Source organism: Antechinus flavipes, chromosome 5 (assembly GCF_016432865.1).
Source record: "Antechinus flavipes isolate AdamAnt ecotype Samford, QLD, Australia chromosome 5, AdamAnt_v2, whole genome shotgun sequence".
Taxonomy (NCBI): Eukaryota; Metazoa; Chordata; class Mammalia; order Dasyuromorphia; family Dasyuridae; genus Antechinus; species Antechinus flavipes.
This window is the reverse complement of record NC_067402.1, coordinates 244,184,407-244,210,516: the sequence shown is the minus strand read 5'-3', so window position 1 is coordinate 244,210,516 and position 26,110 is coordinate 244,184,407. Positions and strand designations below refer to the sequence as shown.

At 31.8% G+C, this 26,110-nt stretch overlaps 1 protein-coding gene across 1 annotated transcript in view; it reads right to left on the bottom strand.

Moving 5' to 3' along the window:
* NAV3 (neuron navigator 3) overlaps nucleotides 1–26,110 on the bottom strand; it is a 426,206-nt gene that overhangs the window by 6,609 nt on the left and 393,487 nt on the right. Inside the window, exons 29-36 of the mRNA XM_051962478.1 lie at nucleotides 25,742–25,839; nucleotides 20,065–20,160; nucleotides 19,615–19,783; nucleotides 17,720–17,955; nucleotides 4,912–5,066; nucleotides 3,127–3,198; nucleotides 2,395–2,591; nucleotides 825–943 (exon numbers count right to left, since the gene is read on the bottom strand). Coding sequence (XP_051818438.1) covers nucleotides 825–943; nucleotides 2,395–2,591; nucleotides 3,127–3,198; nucleotides 4,912–5,066; nucleotides 17,720–17,955; nucleotides 19,615–19,783; nucleotides 20,065–20,160; nucleotides 25,742–25,839 — 1,142 coding nt within the window. The remainder of the gene's footprint in view (nucleotides 1–824; nucleotides 944–2,394; nucleotides 2,592–3,126; nucleotides 3,199–4,911; nucleotides 5,067–17,719; nucleotides 17,956–19,614; nucleotides 19,784–20,064; nucleotides 20,161–25,741; nucleotides 25,840–26,110) is intronic.

The window sequence follows — 26,110 nt, the reverse complement described above, 5'->3', positions numbered from 1 at the left end:
TAATATAGAGTATTCACTAATTAAATTTTAATTTCATAAATTTTAACCATTTTGTGAAACAGAATAAAACTGACAATAAGAAAAATTTCAGTTATATAGAGTTAAAAGGATTGTGTTAGAAAACAAGCAGAATTCTTTAATTCTCAGCAGGGAAATAGCTAAACTAAAAGGAAGACAGTCAACAAAAGTTAAGACAAAGCGGAGTGTTACACCATGAAGTTGAAGAGAGTTATAGGCTAACCAAGTAAAGAGTACTAAAAAAATTGTGGTAGTATAGAGACCAGCTGGACAAATGAAAGAAATAGATATTAAAGATTACAAAAGAGATATATAAATAGGATATAGTTGGGATGGGAAGACATAAACTAGGTGAACAAGCACAAAAAATCCCTCTTTTGCTAAAATCAGAATGTCATTCTAATAATCTTAGAGGAACTTCAAGCATTTTCCATCATTATCCTCAGTGCCATGTTTCCCACATTTATAATTCTGCTTATATCCATCATAAAAACAATGTTTAAAAGCTCATGTATGTGCTATATTATGAAATAGATCAAGTTCGAACAGGGAAATAGGGAAAGGTTGGAGAGATCCAGGGAAAGACAGTACAAAATTAGCAATCACTGAAATGGAAAAGAAAGACAATGTGCCTAAAATGAGAAACTAAATTTATTTAAATATCAATAAAAGAGTGATGGGAAAGGGTAAAAATATCTGATTTCATCAGATTAACAAAATGTCCCACTTATATTTGTTAGTGGATGTGATCCATCTTCATTTAAGGATTTTTACTTTTCTAAGGGAGTAACTGAGTCATTACATACCTGAAGGCCTTCTCTAACTGCTTCTAGAAGATATGGCACTAGGGAATAGTTCCAGAGATCAGTGAACCACACTCTGGCTCCCTCTACGTCCATAGGACAAGAAAGGAAAAGGCGAGGACCTGCAACAAAACAAAAATGCAGTTTGTAAGATGAATAATCAACTTCATGTGAAAGAGAAGCATTCTAAAAAGAAAAAATAAAATAAAATAAAACCCCTTTAAGTCCTATTTTTGGTAATTTAGCAAATTTCTGATTTCATTGAAAATTACACTATAGAAAAACTTGATTAAACCATTTTTAGAAAAGTAATTTAATGAATTTAATTTTTAATTTATTTTTTCCTCCAATTAATTTCTTCCTCATCTACATCCTAAATCAAAATAAGATCTTAACTCTGAGATTATCTCAGTGTCTTTCAAACAATTCAAAAAACTGTACTTTTTACAATGAAAAATTGAAATACATAATTGTATATAAAATATTAAAACATACTCAATTAGTTGGAAAAAAGTTTTCTAACATAGTTTTCTCTTAAAAGCTTTAAAAAAAAATCATAATCATTGTATATAGAATTTGTATATAGACTTGTGATCCTGAACAATTCATTTAACGTTATTAAGCCTCGGTTTCCTTATGTATTAACTTTAGCCTTGGAGTAATTCTTAGGTTCAAATTCTACTCCTGACATGCATTATTTGGATAACCCTGGGCACATCACTGAACCTTTTTTACTTTCTATTTTATTGTCTTTAAAATGGAAATTATAACCATCCTTTCTCCAAAGATCTCTTTTTAGAATAAAATAAGATTATATATTTATCTTCTATATTCTATATGTGTTTAGACATATCTGTTTGCTTGTTGTCTTTTCCATTAGTTTATAATCTCTTTGAGGACAAGGACTGTCCTTTGCCTCTATTTTATTTTTTCAATTCTCAGTTCTTGGCACATAGTGTTTAATGTTTATTGATTGACTAGATATGCAAATATATTAGCAAAACTTAAAAGTGCTATATAAATGTCAGGTATTCATAACAAACTCAGTGTCTAGACATCTCTTTAAGTTTCTAAGTTACAGGTGATTGGCCCTTTTTCATGGATAGAAAGTTTCCACATCAAGAGTTCTTCTTTCCAATATTTATCACTGCACCAAAAATGTAACAAACCACAACAAAATATCCAACCTTCATCACAGGGTACTGGGAAAGCTCCTTAAAAATTGAAAGTGTTATTTAAATATGAGTACTAATAGCATTAATATCTAATAACATAAATGGCTGTCATTTGGATACTCATGACATTAAAACTACTTTAAAAAAAAAACTTATGAGAACATTGGCTAGTTTATATTTTTATGAACACTTTCTAAGCCAGAATTTTCTGTACAAAATGATCCCTGTGACTATTGTAGCTAAGAAGAGGGCAAAATTTCAGGGAAAAATTGTCAGCTAAACTGTTTGGAGTCTTCTAACACAATCAATTTGGCTCAGTCACTTGTTTATCCAATCTGACAATTTTTACCAAGGACACCAAGTTCCTTGAGGAAGGTATATACAGTTTTAGAACTCACCAATGGTCACATCAGAAGAACTGTGTGTTTCCAAAAAGCTATTTAGATGATGCCATGTTTTAGGAATCCAGTCTATAATTTTGATGAGGTCACTGTTGCGCATATTTCTCTCTATTTCTGTCTCGATTAATTTCCTTCGCAGATATCTGCCCAGAAAGCCTTTCACTGGTTCTGTGTGGTTAGCACAGAGTACCCATCTGTACAAAGGAAGGTCCAACCTCAGAAATTATTTTATAAAATGAATATTCAACCAAAATCCCATCTTTTCCCCCTTCAAATGATTTCCCTGCTTAAGAGCATAATTGTGATGACTAATAGAATTATCAGAAATTGAGTTAGGTGATCAGAGTTTTATTTCCTGAGTTAAGAGAAAATTAATAAAGTTCAGAGACAAGTGGGAGGATTATTGCTGGCTTGCTACTGAAGACACTTTTGCATGAAAACCAAATCAATCAAACATAAGAGCTAGAACTTGTATTCTTCAGGGGGATAATGAAAGCACCATACTTTCAATTTAAAAATCAAGAACAACGGAACATTTATAGGAAAGTAAACACTTCAGAATAAAAGAAGAGGTGTAGATTATGTCCACTTTTGCTGAAATATATGTGGAAGAAGAAGTGAGAATTACTTTCACAACAAGTCAACACTGGAATGATTTATCACTGTCCAAATAGAAAGACCAAAAAAAAAAAAAAAAAAAAAAAAAAGCTTTTTTTTTTTTTTTTTTACCTGAAATTGTGATGCAATTCTAGATTTGGTGATGATGAAACTCCTTGGTTCATTGTTCCAATGATATAGGGACTGAGAATAGAAGAAGAAAAAAAAATTATGAATTAGAAAGAGCCAAGGAGGAAATGATTAATTAAAGTGGCTTAATTCTGGATTACTGGTTTAAATAGTTTTTGGCTCATGATAGTACTTAAATATTAAGTTTCAAAGTTGCAAGTAGCAATCAGGAGATATGGATCCTATAATGATGTACTAAACAAGTCATAGTTTTGGACTTCAGTTTTTTTTCTGTAAAATGAGATTTGGACTTCAATATTACATGAAATAAATTGGCCCATGAACTTGAATAGCCTCTGAGCTGAGAATGCATTTTAAAAATTTAAAAACAATAAAATGTTTTATTTAAAAATTTAAAAAAAAAACGCTTAGGCCACATGAAAATAGGTGATGGGCCAAATTTATCCCATAGGTCATTCATATATCCCAAAACTAGATGATCTTTAAGAATCTTCTCATTTTTAAAATTCTCTAATGGACTATTTTGCCACTAGTGATTTCTCTTTGTGATCTAACTATTTTTCCCCTTAAAAAGTTCCAAAATAAAATTAGGAGAATAATATTCCCTGCTCAGTCTTCATTTCATTCTATCCTGTTTTGAATAGTTTAATTTGTAAAAAGTAACAATTCAATTAATCAAATAACATTATCAAGAGATGTTCTCATTGGTTTATTTGTTTTAAACTGTGATGTTATAATTAAGTTCAAGTGGTTTTCAGATTTTCTGATTTTCCTTTCACTTTAGTTCCATGAGTCACACGAAAAAGCAGTCAATAGTCTGGGTCAGGATAGAGATACATAGAGATACCTTTTTCTTTTTCTATAGAGTCAGGTTGATGTGTGACTTCCGACTGATCTGGAATACACCCTTTAATTATTGCTTTCAGCCCAGAATGCTGAATGACTGCTGCAGTTAAAATTAGGGAATCTCAGATTTAGGAAGCCTCACAAAATATGTACCTGATTAGAAGCCCCTCCCTGACATTACTAATAAGTTATCATCTGGCTTTCTCTTGAAGATGTCCAGTGGGTGAGAATTTACTAATTCCTAAAGCAGTTCTTTTCACTACTGGACAGTATAATTGTTAGTGCATTGAATTTTAATCTATCTCTTTAACTTTTAGCCAATATTTTTAGTTTTGCCCTTTAGAATCAAACAGAATATAAGCAAAGACTACACTCACTTCTTCTTTAAATACCACCAAGTCTTCTTTTATATAGGCTAAACAAAACCTGTCAGGCTATAAATTGGAGACAAGGTTCCAACCTGAATTCCTAGATGGAATCTCCTCATCTAAATGATTTCTACATGGATGAAATCATAAAATCAGTCTTTACCCCTAAACATAACATAACTGGTTCCTTCAACCAATTTTAATAAGATATGGACTCAAACATTTTGATTGGCTTCCTCTGTGTGTCCTTCATTTGTGGCTATTCATCCTAAAATATAGTACACTGAACTCAATACAATGTGTCAGCTATGGTGTGACTAGGGCAGAGGACATCAAAACAATCACCTTCCTAGTCCTATACATTATGCTTCTCAATGCAACCTAACATTAAATTAGCTCCCTTAAATGAAGTTGAGTAATAGAAAATATCCTTTTATATACACTGAACTAACAATGTAGTCTTTGGTTTTTGAAACTCATGCTACCATGAGATGTAAAAGTCATCAACCACATGTTTAACCTCCCTATGCCATTCAAAAAAAAATTTACATACCATTTGTTATATTTGCAGTTGAGGAAACCATTGAAGATGTCACTCAAAGAACCAATATGATGGAGATTATCAAGAATAATAACAATGGGTAGGTCTGTACCATTATTATCAGCACTGCATTGTTCAGCCAAGTTGGCTAGGTACTGTTGCAATTCCTTAAGAAAAAAAATCAAGCATAGTAATTAAAAAAAAACAATGATCAACATATAGTTATACCAATGCCATATATTTGTCTTGGGAATAACCTGCTATTAATTGAACAGAAGACACTGCAGAAAAAAAGATAGGAAATAAGAAAGGAGAAGGAAGGGTAACAAAAGAATTAGGGAAATGAATAATAGGGAGAATATCACTAGTTTCAGCATTCTACATGAGTGGTACCTACAAATATGGGAGCAAAAGGCATATGTTTATCGCTTCTCCCTCAAAGAAAGAGCTAAAAAAGATCTTGTTAATATTTTATGAATGATGAATCTTGTTATAAGGAATATAATATCTCTGTAGAAACAGAAAACATAAAAAATTTCATAAATATTTGGTTAATATCTCAAAAATATATAGTTACTTCATAATGATATCCCCAAGTGAGTTCTCAGTGATTTCTTTCATCCATATTAGTTTCATAGATAGAATGCATATTAAATGTATGCCCTTGAATTGGGGATAATAGCATGCTAAACATCTTCCTCTTTACTACCCTCCTCTATTTTATTAAAGTAAGATTCAATGGAAATTCTATAATTCTGAAGAAAGACCAAAATTTTAAGTAGGACACTTAAAATTAGCATTGATCATTACTTAGGATGGTTGAGATTTTGTAAAGGTATGATCCCTAAGTAGCTTATAATTTAAATATGATAAACACTTTTGTTGATTGACTGCTCTCACAGATGGGTAGGCCAGGAAACATAATTAGATTACTGAGAGTCATCCTAATCAGTAAAATCATTTACATATCATTTGCATATTTACAATGACATTTTCAATTTGTGAATCATGCTGAAGATTGAAGTAGGGGATTTATGATCCTAATTTTCAACAACCATGCGTACATATACCTCATTCAGCTATTTCTATCTGCAGTACTCTATCAGAAACAAAAACCTCAGGGGAATAAATTACTAATAACTAGAACATTCAGTGCTTTTAGGATAGATATTGCAATTTTTTAAAATCCAAATCTAACATAGCTAACATTTTAAATAATATAGCCTGTGTGCTATGTTGAGCTATAACTATTAATGGTTTTAAAAGAAAGAAATACTATTACTTTAGGCTTGGGATTACAAAGGTTTTTGTTAAAAGATTAAAACATATGCACTAAAAATCAAATTATAACAAAAAAGCATAACTTTATTTCTTAAACAAGGATCTAAAAATAAAGTCATAAAGTGGAAAGCTGCATTTGACTTAAAAGTGAAAATGAAGCTTGTGTTTTAAACCAAAATGCTATACAGGCCAATTTAACTTAATATATTTTTTGAGAGATATTTGATTATTGTCATGTTAAATGGAACTGGACTCTTGAACACTGGAAAAGGAATTATTGCTGGCCAAACAAAAAGAATGGAGGAAAGGAGGTAAAGTAGGGACTTCATCCCATAGGCTTAACCCATTGTGGCTAGCCAGTATTTTAATAAATATAATAAATAGAGTAGAAGAAATTAGAAAAATACAGATTCACATTCCACTGCTGACACAAGGGTAACTTTGGAAAAGTTATTTAAAATTTTTTGCCTCACAAGATTAGAAAGGAAACAATAAACTGGGAAAACATTTTTACTTGTCAAAGGTTCTGATAAAGGCCTCATTTCCAAAATATATAGAGAATGGACTCTAATTTACATGAAATCAAGCCATTCTCCAATTGATAAATCATCAAAGGATATGAATAGACAATTCTCAGATGAAGAAATTAAAACTATTTGTAGCCATGTGAAAATATGCTCCAAATCATTATTAATCAGAGAAATGCAAATTAAGACAACTCTGAGATACCACTACACATCTGTCAAATTGGATAGACTAACAGGGAAAGATAATGCAGAATATTGGAGGGGATGTGGGAAAACAGGAACACTGATACATTTTTGGTGGAATTGTAAACACATCCAGGCCTTCTGAAGAGCAATTTGGAACTATGCTCAAAAAGTTATCAAACTGTGCATACCTTTTGATCCAGTAGTGTTTCTACTGGGCTTATATCCCAAAGAGATACTAAAGAAAGGAAAGGGACCTGTATGTGCCAAAATGTTTGTGGCAGCCCTGTTTGTAGTGGCTAGAAGCTGGAAAATGAATGGATGCCCACCAACTGGAGAATGGCTAAATAAATATGGTATGTGAACGTCATGGAATATTATTGTTCTGTAAGAAATGACCAGCAGGATGAATACAGAGAGGATTGGCGAGACTTACATGAACTGATGCTAAGTGAAATGAGCAGAACTGTATGAGGATGTATTCTGATGAAAGTGGATCTCTTTGATAAAGAGATCTAATTCAGTTTCAATTGATCAAGGATGGACAGAAGCAGCTACACCCAAAAAAAGAACACTGGGAAATGAGTGTAAACTGTTTGCATTTTTGTTTTTCTTCCCAGATTATTTTTACCTTCTGAATCCAATCTTCCCTGTGCAACAAGAGAACTGTTCAGTTCTGCACACATATATTGTATCTAGGATATACTGTAACCTATTTAACATGTAAAGGACTGCTTACCATCTGGGGGAAGGGGTGGAGGGAGGGAGGAGAAAAACTGGAACAGAAGTGAGTGCAAGGGATAATGCTGTAAAAAATTACCCTGGCATGGGTCCTGTCAATAAAAAAGTTATTTAATGATAAAATAAAATAAAATAAAATCTATCTATCTATCCCTTGGTATTCTTGATCTTTTATTCTTCTAGAAGAATTTCATTGTTTTTTTCTAGTTCTATAAAATGATTTTTGGCAATTTCATTGTTATGACACTGAATAAGGAATGTTATTGAGATAGAATTGTCATTTTTATTGTATTGGCTCAGCCTACCCACAGTAATTAATCTTTTCTCAATCACACAGATCTGGCTTTTGTTACTAGCAGAATATAATTTCAAAAATAACCAGAAAAGGTCTGTTTCAATCAGAAATGGAGGGAAGTGAGCCAAGCGCAAGCAGGCCGAGTACAGATGCCAGCACAGACAACACAGATCAGGGGCAATGCGGACTCTGTAGGATGGTGCAGACTCCACGTGGTGGAGATTCTATGGGGGCTACTCTGCTCTGGTTCCAAGCCAGTACGTTAGCAAAGAAGTTATAAAACATCCAACACAAACACAAAAGGTAAATAGTGAATCCTGATGAGTAAAAAAGCAAAGAGAACCCCCACCACAGATAGTTTTTATGGTGAAAGAGAAGAACAGATTTCAAACCCTAAGAAGACTAAAAGTAGATTGTCTCCAGATGAAGCCCCAAAATGTGATAAAACCTGGTGTGTGATGGTCCCCATCACACAAAGCTCCCCTAGAAGAAATTAATTTTTTTTTTCCTAGAAAAATTAAAAGCTGGAAAACCATGAGGAAAAAATGAAAACTGTTCAAGAGGATTTAGAAAAGATATATAACTCATTAAAAGATAGATTTGAAAAAAATGGGAATAGAAAACAACCCTTAGAAAAAAACAGAATTTGTGAAATAGAAAAAGAAAATAATTCCTTAAAAAACAGAATTTGTGAAATGGAAAAATAAAACAACTCCCTGAAAAACAGAATTTGAAAGAAACAGAATGGGGAAAAAGTCCATAGAACAAAACAACTCATTTAAAAGCTGAATTGGACAAATTCAAAAAGAAATTTAAAAAGTGAATGAAGAAAATAATTCACTAAAAATTAGAAGTGAACAAATGGAAATGATTGACTCAATGAGACATCAAGAATCAATCAAGCAAATCCAAAAAAAAGAAAAATAGAAAAAATGTTAAATACTTCATTGAGAAAACTAGAAAATAGATCTGAGAGAGACAATCTAAGGATTATTGAACTTCTGGAAAACCATGATGAAAAAAGAAAGAGCCTAAATGCTATTTTTCAGGAAATCATCAAAGAGAACTGCCTGGATTTCATAGAATCAGAAGGTAAAATAGCTATTGAAAGAATTCACCAAACATCTCCTGAGACAGACTCCAAAATTAAAAATCCAAGGAATATCATAGCTAAATTTCAGAACTATTGGACCAAGGCAAAAATATTGCAACCAGGCAGAAAAAACAAAAACAAAAACAAACAAACAAACAAAAAACCATTCAAACACTGAGGAGCCACATATAAGGATTACCCAGGACATAGCAGCTTCTACTTTAAAAGATCATAGGGCCTACAATCTGATATTCTGAAAGGCAAAAGAACTTGGAATGCAACCAAGAATAAATTATCCTGCCAAACTGAGTATTTTCTTTCAGGGAAGAAGATGAACATTCAATGAAACAGGTGAATTCCATTTTTTTCTGATGAAAAGCCTAGCGCTGAACAGAAAATTTGACCTCCAAATATAGAACTTAAGAGAAGCATAAAAAGGTAAAAAGAACTCTTGAGAATTGTATCTCTGTTATGTGTATATATAGAGAGGACATTTATAATTTGATTTATTGTTATAATATAAAAAAGAAACTAGAGGTGGAAAAGAGGATGTACTAGAAATAGGAGAGAATGAAGGTAAAATGGGGAAATTATACCTCAGGAAGAAGCAAAAGAAACCTTGTACAATTGAGGGAAAGAAAGCAGAGGAATGAACATTGTGTGAATCTTATTCTCATCAAATTTGGCTCAGAGAGAAAATATTAGATATATTTGAATCCACTGAGAAACTTCTCTCAAATTATAGAAAAATGGAAGGGGAAAGGGGAAAAGGGAAGGGGTAGGCTAAATAAAAGGTAAAACAGAAATAGGAGGGGAAAGGCATACGAATGGGGAAGGGCTTCCTGAAGTAAGTAGTGCTCATAAGTAAAATACTGGGAAGGAGCAAAAGGAAAAAAGGAAAGGGAAAAGTATAAATTGGGGTTAATAAGATGGCAGGAAATACAGATTTAGTAGTTTTACCCATAAATGTGAATGGGGTGAACTTTCCCTTAAACCAGAAGTGGATAGCAGACTGGATTAAAAGCCAGAATCCTACAATATGCTGTTTACAAGAAATGCATTTAAAGCAGATACATACAGAGTAAAGGGAAATGGCTGGAGCAGAATCTATTATGCATCAGGTGAACTAAAAAAAAAAAAAGCAGGGGTAGCCATCCTGACCTCAGATCAACCAAAAACAAAAAATGATCTAATTAAAAGAGATAAGGAAGGAAACTATATCTTGTTAAAGAGAACAATAGATAATGAAGCAATATTGATGTTAATATATGCACCAAGTGGTGTAGCATCTAAATTCTTAAAAGAGAAGTTAAGAGAGTTGTAAGAAGAAATAGACAGGAAAATTATAATAGTGGGAGATTCTCAACCTTGCTCTCTCAGAACTAGATAAATCAAATCACAAAATAAATAAGAAAGATGTTAAAGAGGTAAATAGAATACTAGAAAAGTTAGGTATGATAGATTTTTGGAGAAAATTCAATGGAGACAGAAGGAGTGAACTTTGTTCCTGGCAGTTCATGCAACCTATACAAAAACTGACCATATATTAGAAAATAAAGGCCTCAAAATCAATTGAAGAAAGGCAGAAATAGTAAAGATATTTTTTTCAGATCACAATCCAATAAAAATTACATTCAATAAAAGGCCAGGGGGAAATAGACCAAAAAGAAATTGGAAACTAAATAATCTTATCCTAAAGAATGAATGGGTGAAACAGCAAATCATAGACACAATCAATAATTTCATCCAAGAGAATGACAATAATGAGACAACATACCAAATTTTGTGGGATGCAGCCAAAATGGTAATAAGGAGAAATTTTCTATCTCTAGATGCTTATTTGCATAAAATAAAGATCAATGAATTGGGCTTGCAACTAAAAAAAAGCTAGTAAAAGAACAAATTAAAAACCCCCAATCAAATGCCAAACTTGAAATTCTAAAAATAAATGGCGAGATCAATAAAATTGAAAGAAAAAACTATTGAATTAATAAATCTAAGAGTTGTTATTATGAAAAAACCAATAAAATAGATAAATCTTTAGTTAATTTGATTAGAAAAAGGAAAGAGGAAAATCAAATTGCTAGTCTCAAAAATGAAAAGAGGGAACTTTCCACCAATGAAGAGGAAATTAGAGCAATAATTAGAAGTTACCTTGTCCAACTTTATGCCAATAAATTTGACAACCTAAGTGAAAAGGAAGAAAACCTATAAAAATATACATTGTCAAAGATTAACAGAAGAGGAAATAGTCCCATTTTAGAAAAGAAAAAGAACAAACAAATAATTTGTTCTAAAGAAAAAATCCCCAGGACCAGATAGGTTTACATGTGAATTCTACCAAACATTTCAAGAACAATTAACTCCAATAATATATAAACTATTTGAAAAAGTAGGGAATGAAGGACTCTTACACCAAATTCTTTTTATGACACAGACATGGCACTGATACCTAAATAACATAGAACGAAAATAAAGAAAGAAAATTATAGACCAATCTCTGTAATGAATATTGATACAAGAATCTTAAATAACATATTAGCAAAGAAATAACAGAAATTTATTCCCAGGATAATACACCATGACCAAGTATGATTTTATCAGGAATTCAGGGCTGGTTTAATATTAGGAAAATTATTAGCATAATTGATCATATCAATAACCAAATTAACAAAAACCATATGATCATCTCAATTGATGCAGAAAAAACATTTGAAAAAATCCAACACCCATTCCTATTAAAAACACTAGAGAGTATAGGAATAAATGGATTTTTCCTTAAAACAGTCAGTAGCATCTATTTAAAACCACCAGCAAGTATCATATGTAATATGGATAAATTAGAACCATTCCCAATAAGATTGGGGTGAAACAAGGTTGCCTATTATCACCATTACCATTCAATATTGTATTAGAAATGCTAGCTTTGGCAATAAGAGAGGAAAAAGAGATTAATGAGTAGTCATGAGGAAACCAAATTATCACTCTTTTCATATGGTATACTTAGAGAACCTTAAAGAATCAACTCAAAAACTATTAGAAGTCATCCGCACCTTTAGCAAAGTTGCAGGATACAAAATAAATCCATATAAATCATCAGCATTTTTATACATCACTGACAAAATCCAACAACAGGAGATACAAAGAGAAATTCCATTTAAAATAATTGTCAAGATAAAATATTTGGGAATCTATCTGCCAAGAGAAAGTCAGGTACTATATGAGCAGAACTAAAAAACATTTTCCAAACAAATAAGGTCAGATCTAAACAATTGGATATCAAATATCAAGTGCTCTTGGATAGGTTGAGGGAAAACAATAAAGATGACAATAGTACCTAAACTAAGCTATTTATTTAGTGATAAACTAATCAACCTCCCAAGAAACTATTTTACTGAAAAAATAAAAACAAAATTCATCTGGAAGAAAAAAAGGTCAAGAATCAAGGGAAGTAATGAAAAGAAAAGTTAATGAAGGTGGCCTAACTGTACCAGATCTAAAACTATATTATAAAGCTGCGGTCATGAAAACCATTTGGTACTGTTTAAGAAATAAAGTAGTTGATCTGTGGAATAGTTTAGCTTCACAGAACAAAATTGTCAATGACTATAGCAATCTTTGGGTCAAACACAAAGATCCCAGCTTTTGGGATAAGAATTCACTATTTGACAAAAATTGCTGGGAAAATTGGAATCTAGTATTGGAGAAACTATGCATAGACCCACACCTAACACCATATACCAAGATAAGATTGAAATGACTTTGTGATCTAGACATAGAGAATGATATTATAAACAAATTAGAAGAACATAGGATAGTTTACCTCTCAGATCTGTGGAGGAGAAAGGAATTTGTGACCAAAGAAGAACTAGAGATCATTATTGACCACAAAATAGATAATTTTGATTATATTGAGTTAAAAAGTTTTTGTACAAACAAAACTAATATAGACAAGATTAGAAGGGAAACAATAAACTGGGAAAACATTTTTACATTCAAAGGTTCTGATAAAGGACTCATTTCTGAAATATATAGAGAATTGACTCAAAATGTTAATAGTTCAAGCCATTCTCCAATTGATAAATAGTCCAAGGATATGAACAATTTTCAGATGAAAAAATTGGAACTATTTGTAATCATATGAAAAGGTGCTCCAAATCACTATTGATCAGAGAAATACAAATTAAGACAACTCTGAGATACCACTACACATCTGTCAGATTGGCTAAGATGACAGAAAAAGATAATGAGGAATGTTGGAGGAGATATGGGAAAAACTGGGACACTGATACATTGTTGGTGGAACTATGAATGGATCCAATCATTCTGGACAGCAATTTGAAACTATGCTCAAAATGTTATTAAACTGCATATCCTTTGATGAGCAGTATTTCTACTAGGATTATATCTCCCAAAGAGATCTTAAAGGAGAGAAAGGAACCCATATGAGCAAAAATGTTTGTGGCAACCCTTTTTGTAGTGGCAAGAAACTGGAAACAGAGTGGATGCCCATCAATTGGAGAATGAGTGAATAAATTATGGTTTATGAATGTTATGGAACATTAGTGTTCTGTAAGAAACAACCGCAGGATAATTTCAAAGAGGCTTGGAGAGATTTATATGAACCAATGCTAAGTGACATAAGCAGAAAAAGAAGATAATTATACATGGCAACAACAAGACTATATGATGATCAATTCTGATGGACATGGTTCTCTTCAACAATAAGATGATTCAAACCAATTCCACTTGTTCAATGATGAAGAGAGCCATCTACACCCAGAGAAAGAACCATGGGAACTGAGTGTGGACTACAACATAGCATTCTCACTCTCTTGTTATTTGCTTGCACTTTGTTTTCTTTCTCAGATTTTTTTCTTCCTTTTTGATCTGACTTTTCTTGTGCAGCAAGATAACTGTATAAATATGTATACATATATTGTATTTAACATGTATTTTAACATGTTTAACATGTATTGGACTACCTGCCATCTAGGAGAGGGGATGGGGGAAGGAGGGGAAAATTTGGAACAAAAGGTTTTGCAAGGGTCAAGGTTAAAAAATTACTCATGCATATATTTTATAAATAAAAAAGTTTTAATTAAAAAAAAAAAAAAAGGATTTTCCAATCTGGTGGACCCACTGTTCTTTACTGTATTTATATATTAGAGACACCAGTTCCTATTAGTTACTTTGTTTTTGCGCATACAGGAAAACTTAATCAAATCCGCTAATCTCCCTTTTTGTATCTTCATTTCCCTAGTGGCTCCAGTTTATCTTTTTTTCTTTCCTACAAGCAACAATTGCCTTCTCAGCCTATTAAATCAAATGCCACAAATTCTACCCTTTAGATGCACTTTTTCAATCAAAATATTCCAGATAGTGATTTGATGCTAGACTTAAAAAAGTGTAAGAAAGATGGACTGTGAAAAACAGAGTTTCCTAAGACATAAAAAGATATATATATATTTTGTTTTTCTCTTCCTAGCCTTTTGTTTGGATCTTCTGAGTGAGTGAAATACTTTTTGGCTTTGTTTCCCATGTGTTATCTACAGTATGGCACACAGAATATTAGAAATTAAGCAGCACAGGTGTGTTTCCTCAGAGCATTTTCATGTATTTCATTTTGGGTTATTGATTCCCTAAACTTTATAGCTATCCTTAGCACAAAATCAGTTCCCAGGAAGGAAACTTGGACTTCTCACAAGTTGGAATTCTCCCATTGCTGTCAACAAAGCTCATGCATATCATACAGTAATGGCATGCAGGGGAAGCAACAAATTCTGGTGAATCCTATTTTCAGGTTTCCTTTATATTAGTGTCTCAAAGAGTTTACAAGTTGTTTCTTCCTATTATAGTTTCATAATTATTAATTATTACTGTACAAACAATGAATCATTTTTAATTTTTAAGGAATAGCAAATATATTAGTAAAATAACAGCATAAATTCTTCTGCAATTAGAAGAGAGAAAATATAATTTTTGGAAAAATTAGATTAAAAAAATCTATATGCCATAAGGAAAATATTTCTTGGATGATAATGACTCTGGGGGTCTTCAATAAGTGAACATTTTAAGTTAATGTTAAAAAAAATACTTTTTATGTTGACCTTAACTTTAAATATTGCATTTCAGTAAGTAAACTTATTTTAAAAGAATTCTATATAACTAAGCTTTTCCTGAAATTAACTTTCATTTCAGTGTGCCATGGGCAAATCTCAGATGTGTCATAGGATTGTAGATCTAGAACTGGAAAGAACCATGGAGGTCATCTAGTCTAACTCATTTTATAGGTGACAAAACTGAAGTATAGGAAGGTTCAATAATTGGTTCACTTGCCCAAGGTCACACAAGAAGTTAGAGGTATAGGATTTGAAAATTATCAAAAAGGAATATATATATATATATATATATATATATATATATGTGTGTGTGTGTGTGTGTGTGTGTGTGTATACACACACACACACACACACACACACACACACACACACACACACATATATATATATATATAAACACACACATAAATTTATATATATATATTTATAGAGTGCTCTTATATGTTCCATGCAAGTGCTTTTATACGTTCCAGGCACTCTGAAGCGTATTTTTTTTTCAGATATTATTTCACTTGATCATTAGAACAACCCTGGGAAGATAGGTGCTATTATTATACCCATTTTATACTTGAGAAACTGAGGAAAGCAAAGATAAATGACTTGCCCAGGGTCCATGTTGCCATTAAGTGTCTGAGAAAAGATTTGAACCAGTCTTTCTGACTCTAGGTCCAGCTCATTATCCACTGTGCCACAGTCATTCTTTTTGATCAAAAAGCACAAAGCAACTAAAAGTTTTCATTAATCTAATCTAATCACTAATCTAAAAAATTCCTCTTCCACAAAGAAATTTAAAAAATTAAAAATAATAAAATAAAATTAAAAATATGTTTTGATCTAAATTTAAATTAAATCAAAAATAAGATTTTTTAAAAATGGCTAAATATCATTTATGGGCAAAATACAAAGAATAGGAAAATGGCTTTCTATTTCTGAGACAGAAAGGAAAGGAAAGGAAAAGATAGGATCATTTTCTGTAAAGATATATAGTTAGAAAGAATTAAACATATAAGAAGTAAAAATCAGTTATGTTCAACCTACAATAATGAGTCAAGTATTCTAACTTAACTTATTTGTCAATGAAAACTCCATTTTATTCCACCACAGTTAGAAAATACTGCCAGTTGTGAAGAAAATACCTAAAATCTGTGTGGCAGATGTGTTTAGCTATGAGGGACCCTAGTATTCTTTGTATACTAGTAAATGAGAATTGGCAAGTTATCTCTCTATCTGAATTTGTAATGTGAAATTATTAGGAAGATCATAACTGAGTTCAAATGTATTTCTTCTAAAAACTCTCTTTGTAATTTCTTCTGAAGATCTGACTCATCATTCTCTTTGATGAATACTTAGGAGACTGCTCTGAGCAAAGATATTTACTGTCAGACATATTCCTTGAAAATTCTCTCTCTAAATCCCCCTCTCCCTTCAACATTCAGTGAATTATCTAATTACATATATTTAGATGGACCCTTTAGATGCCCTTGTTAATACTCACAACTCCTTTTCTCTAGTGAAATTTTTATGTGACCCCTGTCATATAGGTATAAAAATAAAAAAATTACTAAAAATCATAATTTTGTGATCCCCCACATTCAGTTATGAGATCTTATTAGGGGGTCACAAACTACAGTTTAAGAAAATAAGTGTTTAATAGATCAACCTACAAATGATCAAAACTCCCCTCCACAAACATGGTCAATGGTTGACCTAAATGATGTCATTTGGGCTTACTTTGAATTATATTTATTGAAAATATTTCCTTTTTAGGATGCTTTGTTATAATCCAAATGTGAAAAACACAAATATTTGATCCAATATATTCTAAATGTAGAACATTTCTCCTGAAGCCATTAAAATGAAGTAGTATTGAAGTTCTTTCAGGAAACAGTTCCAGGGGACTTGGTTCTAGTTCCCCCCAAAATCAATAGCCTTGTGGAAATAGAATGGATTTTGGACCTTTTCGCAGATTGCCTATAGAAGTGTAAATTTCCAGGGGTTAATTTTAGCTGCAACAGATCCCAAAGAGAACCTTTAGATTTTATTGGTACAGAATTTAATTTAAGAAGATAAAAACAAGTTTTGGAAATTCATTGAGTCAAACATCATTATCCCAGCTAAAACTGTCAGTTGTCATTTTTGTTGTATGTACAGTTATCATTTTTGTTGTGTGTACATATACTTTAAGATTTCAAGATTCATTTAAAATTAATGAAGATACTTTATTATTTTATTTTTTCTCTTCATTAGAATTATAGTTTAATTTGCTATATCCTCATACATATATATTATATATATAATATATGTACAAATACACATACCTACAAATATACATACATACATGCACATTTATTATTTAAAAAGAAAGAGACCAGTATTGTAGAAGGAAATGCAAAATTGGGATCTTCTTCAGGTTTTTTTTAGAAGAATTCAGAAAAAGCTAATAGCTTTTACATAATTCTACAATGTATGTTATAACCAAACACTAGTTATAGTGATGATATAGTACATTCCTTAAATGCATAAATGAACAATGCATGTTCATGTAGGAGACTGAATTATTTTGACTCTAGCCACTTACCTTACTTGATTTGTGGTCCACATTAAACACAGCAATAGCATTCTCTGTTTTTTTCCTACCAGATTTTGTTATTATATATTCAGCAAGTTTGTTGGCTAAATATGTTTTTCCAGTGCCACTTGGTCCTGATAGGATAATTCTGTGATGCTCCATAAGCAAATTAAAATACCTTTGGGTGATTGGTTTGGGTATCAGTGTATCAAAAACAAAACTATCCAAACTGTTTTCTTCAACCCCTGAAAGAAGAAATAAAGAAACAAAAATACTTCATTATTTTACAGTTCAGTGTAAAACCAACACATGGTCAACACATGGTTTCTACCATATAGTACTTTGCCAAGTGTGAAGTTTCTAATGCCCATTGCAAAATACCTGTCTTGATATTTCTGCTACAAAAACACTTGTCATTTTCAGGTAATGACCATAATGCAGGGGGAACAAACAAATGGGAAAAAAAAAGGCCCATGCCCTTAATATCACTTCCTTTTAAATTCATTTTGCTTCCCCTCTCTGTGACTGTAACACATTTTAGATCTTACAAGGTTATGTGAACAGATAACTTCCCTCATTCACATAGTGTTCTAGAAAACAAAATTCAGAGCCAGAAGGATAGTGGAGACTCTTCAGTATATACCCTTTATTAAACAGAGAAGGGACATATATCACCTAGTTTTTCAGCCCAATGGATACATGAGAAACTATGTCTGGTTCTTTATAAATTAAAAATAGATTCAGTAATGACTTGTAACTGCATTTAAAAATTATAATGTACTTTTCCCCCCATTTTCTCCTTTATTATATTCAAGGATATTAATATAATTAATAGGTAGGAAATATGGCCTAATTATATTCTGTAAAGTGTTTAGTAAGCCTACTGTGATTTAGTGAACATACTATATATATTTAAACCTAAGCAGCCTCAGGTGACATAATAGATAGAATGCTAGGCCTGGAGTCAGAGAAACCTAGTTCAAATTCAACTTCAGATACTTATTAGCTAAATGTCATATAATTTCTGGCTCAGTTTACTGATCTGTAAAATGAGGATAATGATAATATCTACCTTCCAGGGTTGTTGTGAGAATCAAATGAGATAATAATTATAAAAGCAATTAATTAGTGACTGGCACATAGTAAGTGCTATACAAATATTAGTTGTTATTATTAAAATAATCAGGAATTCTGATGTCTAGTTTTTGATTGCTACTACCTCATTGCCACATTATATTTATATATATATATATGTGTGTATATATATTTTTATATATGTGTGTATATATAAAATATAAAATATTTTATAAATATATAAATATATTTAAATATATTAAAATATATTTAAAAATAAATAAAATATTATATATATTTATATATATGTGTATATATATATATATATATATATATATATATATACACACATACATTTTTTTAATGACAAATGTGCAGGTTCTGTTCATGAGGAAAAAAAATAGATTGTAATAGAAAATATATAAACTTTAGAAAATCAAAATATATGGCCAATGAGAGAGAAGAAAATAAAAATGTTTTAAATTTTAAATTGGGGTCTATATATAGGTCTCAGCATTTTCATCTGTAACAGGAAGGCTTTAAACAAAATGGCTTCTGAGACTGCTTCTAGCAATAAATCTATGATCTAATAACTCATGGTGTCTTTAAATCCCAGTCCTTTTAACTGAACATTGTGAGATCTTTAACCATTTCATTTTCACTTTTACCTCTGTATCCCCAAGACATTTTTTGATGATTCTATTATTTTAAAATGTTTAAAATTATGACAAAAAAGGTTTTAAAAATAAAGAATGTGAAAATAAAATAGAATTAAAGTAAAACTGGACATTGTTGGTACAAACAAAATTTTTCTTTTTTCTTTTTTTTACCTTTAAGATTCACAGTGATGATGTTATTATCTCCAACAAGATATCCACAAGGCAGCAATTCAGGCACTTCTAGACTATGGGATCTAATTAAATCCCCTATACAGTAGCTAGCGATACAGTCAGAGCTCAAACCAAGACTAGTGGATGTATCAATTTGGAACACATACTCCTAAAAATGGCACATACAAAAACACAATAAAAATAGGGGTTTAGTACATGTAGATGAAAAATAGTACATAGAGTGGTCTGGAGCAAGTGATCAAGAATTGGAAGAATAGATGACATGAGAGTAATTAAAGTCCAATAGCACTAGCCAGAAGAGGTATTAAAGAATATTTTGAATTAGGGATTAAAGAAACAAATCGATTCAGACTTGAATAGTAAAGGCAAAAGGTATTAAAAATGGGTACAAATATTTAAACTAATACTTGGCTATTGCACAGATCCTACCTTGAAGAGCCGTCTAATTACACCATCTAATACATCCCATTTGGTTTTTCCACTAACACCAATGGATCCTATCAAGTATGCCTGAGTTTTCTGTTCCTAAAAGAAAAAAAGAGAAAGAAAGAAAAGAAAATATAAGCCAAGATCAAATTCAATTACCAATCACATTTTATTATTGTGTTGTTGCTTTTTAAACCAGATACATATTAATTAAGCAGCTATTTATTTATTTAGAGACTGCAGCTTCCTGTTTTGCCAGCTTAGAAGTATAGTGGAACCTCAAATACCGATTTCACATTAATAGGCATGGAAGCTTTATCCTGCTCTATTTTTTCTGCCTAGGGAAATTCACTCCTCTTTCAAAAGCTTGGTGTTTCCCTGCTTCTTCTGGAGGTTCACCACACTGGTGCTAGATATAGTGCAGTAATCCACCAGCTTCCAGGAACAGGGAATACAAGCATGTGTTATCATACCCCATGAGACTACAAAATTGTAACATTTGTACATTCATGTATTTTCCAATAAAATGCTATTTTGGTGATACAAATAGAAATGGAAATGTTTAAAGAGATTAAAAGAGAAAGAAATGAAGTTGTTTAATAGTGATGTTATAGACTATTGATAGGAAGATCAAAGGCCTTTTATTTTATAGATAGTATACCAGGGATTGAGGATATAAAAACAAAGTACTAACATTCTTTGCCCTCAAAGAGAAACTTTTTACATGATCCAAGGAAATGATTTGAGGACACTGAATTTACAATACAAATAGGTACTTTTTTGTTTATTTATTTTGTAGATTGTTAGACATACAAATATGTGGTATTTTCACATATATTAAAACAATTCTCACAAGAAAAATTCAGAATACAGGAAAATATTAACTGAAGAGTTCCTGTGAAACCATGATCACATGCATGTCTTAGATCTCTTCAAAAGTAGAATGAGTGACCTCAGAAAGAAATAGATTTGCCCTACTAAAGTTCTTTAAAGACAGCTTAGATGATCAGCTTTAGGCAGTGCTATAGATTTTTTTTTCTTTATTTTTCATAATAGGCTAGATAAAGCCCACTCTAACTCCAAGACTCTGGAATTTTGCTATCTTATTATCGAACTGACATACCTCTTGATTCAAATGCCAGTAGAAGCTTTTGCTGAAAAAAATGGAAAATCAGTTTTCTGTATTTAAGATGGAAATTTTTGTTAATTTAAGCTTTTAGGGTCTTATCTTTCCAAGTAGTCTTGAAAAGGAAGTCTCTCCCCCCCCCAAAGTGTAATAGCTTTGAATTGATTGAAAATTGGTCCTTATAAAACAGCTGGCTTTTTTATGCCAAAAGATGGTTTTAGCCTCAAAGAAGGTCATAGACTTTAGTGTAAATACTCACTTGGGGAAAGTTGACATGCTTCTATAGCTCATGCATTGAGTTTATGGCTTTAGAATCTTTGGAACATTTAGTCTACTTGTAAATTTAGATATGCCATGCTAATTTTTTTTTCCTTTGCAATTGGGGTTCAGTCCATATTAAGTGTCTGAGATCAGATTTGAACTCAGCTTCTCCTGACTTCAGAGCTGGTGCTTTATCCACTACACCAACTAGCTGCCCCACCATGCTAATTCTTAAGGTTAAATTTCTCAATTGCTTTAAAAACAAATTTAAACTTTTGTTTTTGAAGTTGAAAGGCACAAAACCTTTTATATCATTACCAATTTAGAGTGTTTAACATTCCTTTAATACTTAGATTAAAAAGTTTTAGATTTATTCTTTTATAGTTATTTAAAAATAATGGGGGGAGTTGATGGAAGGAAAGAATCAGAATGTAAATATCTAAAAGTTCAAAGAAAGGACTGATAGGAACTGGGAACAGTATTAGTTTAAAGAGGACCCAAGTTCAAATCTTGCCTCTGCTACTTACTAAATGGGGGAAAATCATTTCATCTCTATAGACTTTATGACTCTTATCTTTAAAATGAAACAATTCAAATTAGATGGGCTCATTCTCCAATTGATAAATGGTCAAAGGAAATGAGCAGACAATTCTCAGATGAAGAAATTGAAACTATTTCTAGCCATATGAAAAGATGCTCCAAGTCATTATTAATCAAAGAAATGCAAATCAAGACAACTCTGAGATACCACTACACACCTGTCAGATTGGCTAGAACTACAGAGGAAGATAATGCAGAATGCTGGAGGGGATGTGGAAAAACTGGGACACTGATACATCCAGCCATTCTAGAGATAAATTTGGAACTATGCTCAAAAAGCTATCAAACTGTGCATACCCTTTGACCCAGTAATGTTACTTCTGGGCTTATATCCCAAAGAAATACTAAAAGAAGGGAAAGGGGCCTGTATGTGCCAAAATGTTTGTGGCAGCCCTGTTTGTAGTGGCTAGAAACTGGAAACTGACTGGATGCCCATCAATTGGAGAATGCCTGAATAAATTGTGGTATATGAATATAATGGAATATTATTGTTCTGTAAGAAATGACCAGCAGGATGATTTCAGAAAGGCCTGGAGAGACTTACACGAACTGATGCTGAGTGAAATGAGCAGGACTAGGAGATCATTATATACTTCAACAACAATACTTACTATATGATGATCAATTCTGATGGACTTAGCCCTCTTCAACAATGAAAATGAACCAAATCAGTTCCAATAGATCAGTAATGAACTGAACCAGCTACACCCAGGGATAAAAACTCTGGGATATGACTATGAACAACTACATAGAATTCCCAATCCATATATATATATATATATATATATGTATATATATTCTATTTAACTTACACTTTAACATATTTAACATGTATTGGTCAACCTGCCATGCCATCTAGGGGAAGGAGGGAAAAAGTTGGAACAAAAGGATTTGCAACTGTCAATGCTGAAAAATTACCTATGCATATATATTGTAAATAAAAAGCTATAATAATAATTTTTTAAAAATTAGAGGGGCTCTAAGGTTTCTTCCAGTTATAAATCTATTTCTCTACAATGATATGGCCTGAGACTCTACAATAGATATTGCTTTATTTACTATCATGAGTAAAAACATTGGAGAAGTATTTATCCAAAGACGACAATATTCATGTTGTTCAACTGAGGTACCTATAAATTGGAGGATGGCTAAACAAATTATAGGTTATAAATGGTAGTCATTTTTGATGGTAATGAATGTATTGCAGTATAAAGAATAATGAAAAGTTCAGAGGAATGTCAGGCTCTTAAAAAATTCTATAATACCTCTTTAAAGGAATGATTCATGAGAATTTGGGAAGGAAATGTCATATCAGACAAAGCTAATCTCCTTTCTGACAGATATAAAAATATATAATCAATAACAATCTAAAGGGATGGTTGTTGCTACAATGTGAACACCTGTTACATTTACAATTTTTTTCAATAATTGTATAAAAATATAATAAGATTACCACAAGTAAGAATAAAATTCTTATTTGTGGTATATGAAACTAGGAGAGTAAAATAATAAGTTAACAAAATTGGTGCCAAAATGATCTAGACAGGGTTAACAAAATGGTTTTAATTTAATTAAGTAAAATATAATAAGGATAAATATAAAACCCTGCAGCTGAGGTTTTTTTTTTAATTAATTATATAAGTAAATATACCTAAAAGATAGATAGACTTCAAATTCAGTATTAGTTAAGAAAGGGATACAATAGTCCAAATGATAATTAATGTCATTGAACTGAACTTTGGGGATAAAGAACATGATGATCTTACTATGTTAGCCAGACAATATTTCCAGTAGCATGACCAGTTTTTTAGGTACCATATTTGGAGTGGGCATAAGAAAACTAGTGGATGGCTGGAAGTGGTAACACGGATCATAAAAAGATTTTTAACCATGCCATACAAAGGAGGAAGAAAATAAAAAATAAAAAAATCATGGCAGTTACCTTGAAACAGGCTACCTTTCTAACTTTAGGGGAAAAAAAATTTGTGAAAGAAAATTAGATGCGTTTTGTTAGACTCCAAAGAACAACAGAATGAGGACTTGTAGGTGAGTATAATAGAAAGCAGATTTTGGGTTCAGTATCTCAAAATAGACAAATACTCTTTGTATTATCTATCATTAAGCACAATGTTCTGTCAGTGATTATATTGCCAAATATTCTAGATGGCATTTTTGTACCTGAGATTTGGATGGAAAATCTGACATAATCTTCCAAATCTAAGATTCTATTAATTTGGGGATTTCTTCATATCACCATCCTCTTTTTGAATCCCTTCCCGATTTCTTCAGATTCTCATGTATTCCTCCCCATCAAAAATATTTTGTGTATATATATATATATATATATATATATATATATATATATATGTTTGTGTGTGTATGTGTGTGTGTGTGTGTGTGTGTATGCATTTAAAAAAAAATACAATATAAGCTCTATGAAGGTAGGAAACATTTGATTTCTCTATATTTCTTGTCTTTATATATTCTTGTCTCTTACTTTATGGCCCCACTCACCATCTGTAACTTTCTGGACTAAAATGTCTCTCCCTGGTAATCATTCTCCTATGTGAGATTTTTTTTTTTTACCTATTTAAATCCAATTACCAAGAGAACAAGGACAATTTTTTCTTTTATATTTTTATCCCCAGTGCTCAAGGGAGGGTTTGACATACAGTGAATTCTTAACATATGATTTTTTTTTCATTCATTCCTTCAGTGCTTAACAAGGTACCTTGTTAGGATTCTTACAAGGTGCTAAGTAAGTGGAATTGAGGAGACAGAAGTTAAATCTAGTTTAGCACTGATTTAATCCTACAACAAATAATGATTTCCTAGTGATTTAATGATTGGTGTATACTCAGTGTGGAAGATAAAAGGAGGAGCTCTTAGAGCCAGGAAGGACAAGCCCACTAAAGAACACAAGCCCATTAGAGGCTTGGAGGAGGAGACAGATTCATTCCATCTTCCACTTTTGTGCTGGCTGGAGACTGAAGCACAAACCTTTGGATTCGGAGGGAGCTAGAGGCTGAAGCTGGTAGAGGCAAAGGACTAGTGGCAGAAGTTCTCAGAACCAAGGAGAGAGATAGGCTTCTAAGAAAGCTAACTGGGCCCAAAGAAGGAGACAAGACTTGGAAAGATACAATAAAGGATTTGGACTTTAACTTCTGGCTGCATTTGGGGTGATTACTCTGAACTGAAAGGAAGGCTGCTTCCAGAAGCCCCCCAAGAAACCTGCTCCCAGAGAACAACATATTTTAGAGAAGAATATTACAGTACCTGAAAAATAGTAAGCACTTATGGAATGCTTCTTGTATAATTGTTAAAACTATAGGTAAAATACTATCTCAAAAAACTCTACAGTCTAGTCACTCAGGTCTCTCCTTTGGAAAGGTGACAGACAAATTGATTCACTGGAATTTTCATATCAAGTAGTTTCCAGATAGATGGGTTACTCATTGCTTTTTGAGAATATGGTACAGTGTTTAGAAACCCTATTTCTTTATTTAGGAAAGCACTACTAGCTAGTAAAACAATTTGTTTTGTGATCTGTAATCATCTTATATCATTATTCAAAAGGCCAAGAAAAGGCTTTTTCTGAATGTTACTATTGGAAATTTGAAGAGAGAAAATATTTGTGGCTCCAAGGATCTTTCTATGCCCATAATAATACAGAATATAACATAAGTAGAATACCTTTGATCGACCATAACCCTTGTTAATAGATACTATAATTTTCACACTGCGGCCATCTTTATGAAGAGTTCCATCAGTAGCATCTTCCAGTAAAATATCTATAAAACAACATACCAATAAAATTAGAATTATAACAAAATGAAATCAATTGTTTTCAGTTGTAATTATTTCCCCCCATTACTTTTTATATCTCAATAGGAATGCCAGTGCTGCAAACTTCAAATACCTGTACTTAAACTGTCTTGGACCTGAGAAACAATACATTTTCTCTCTCACTCTTTTAAATTTCTTGATTTAAAACAACTTGTTCTTTCCTTCAAGCTAGAAAATGTAGTTCCAATTTCATCATCTGATTGTCTGTTTGAAAGA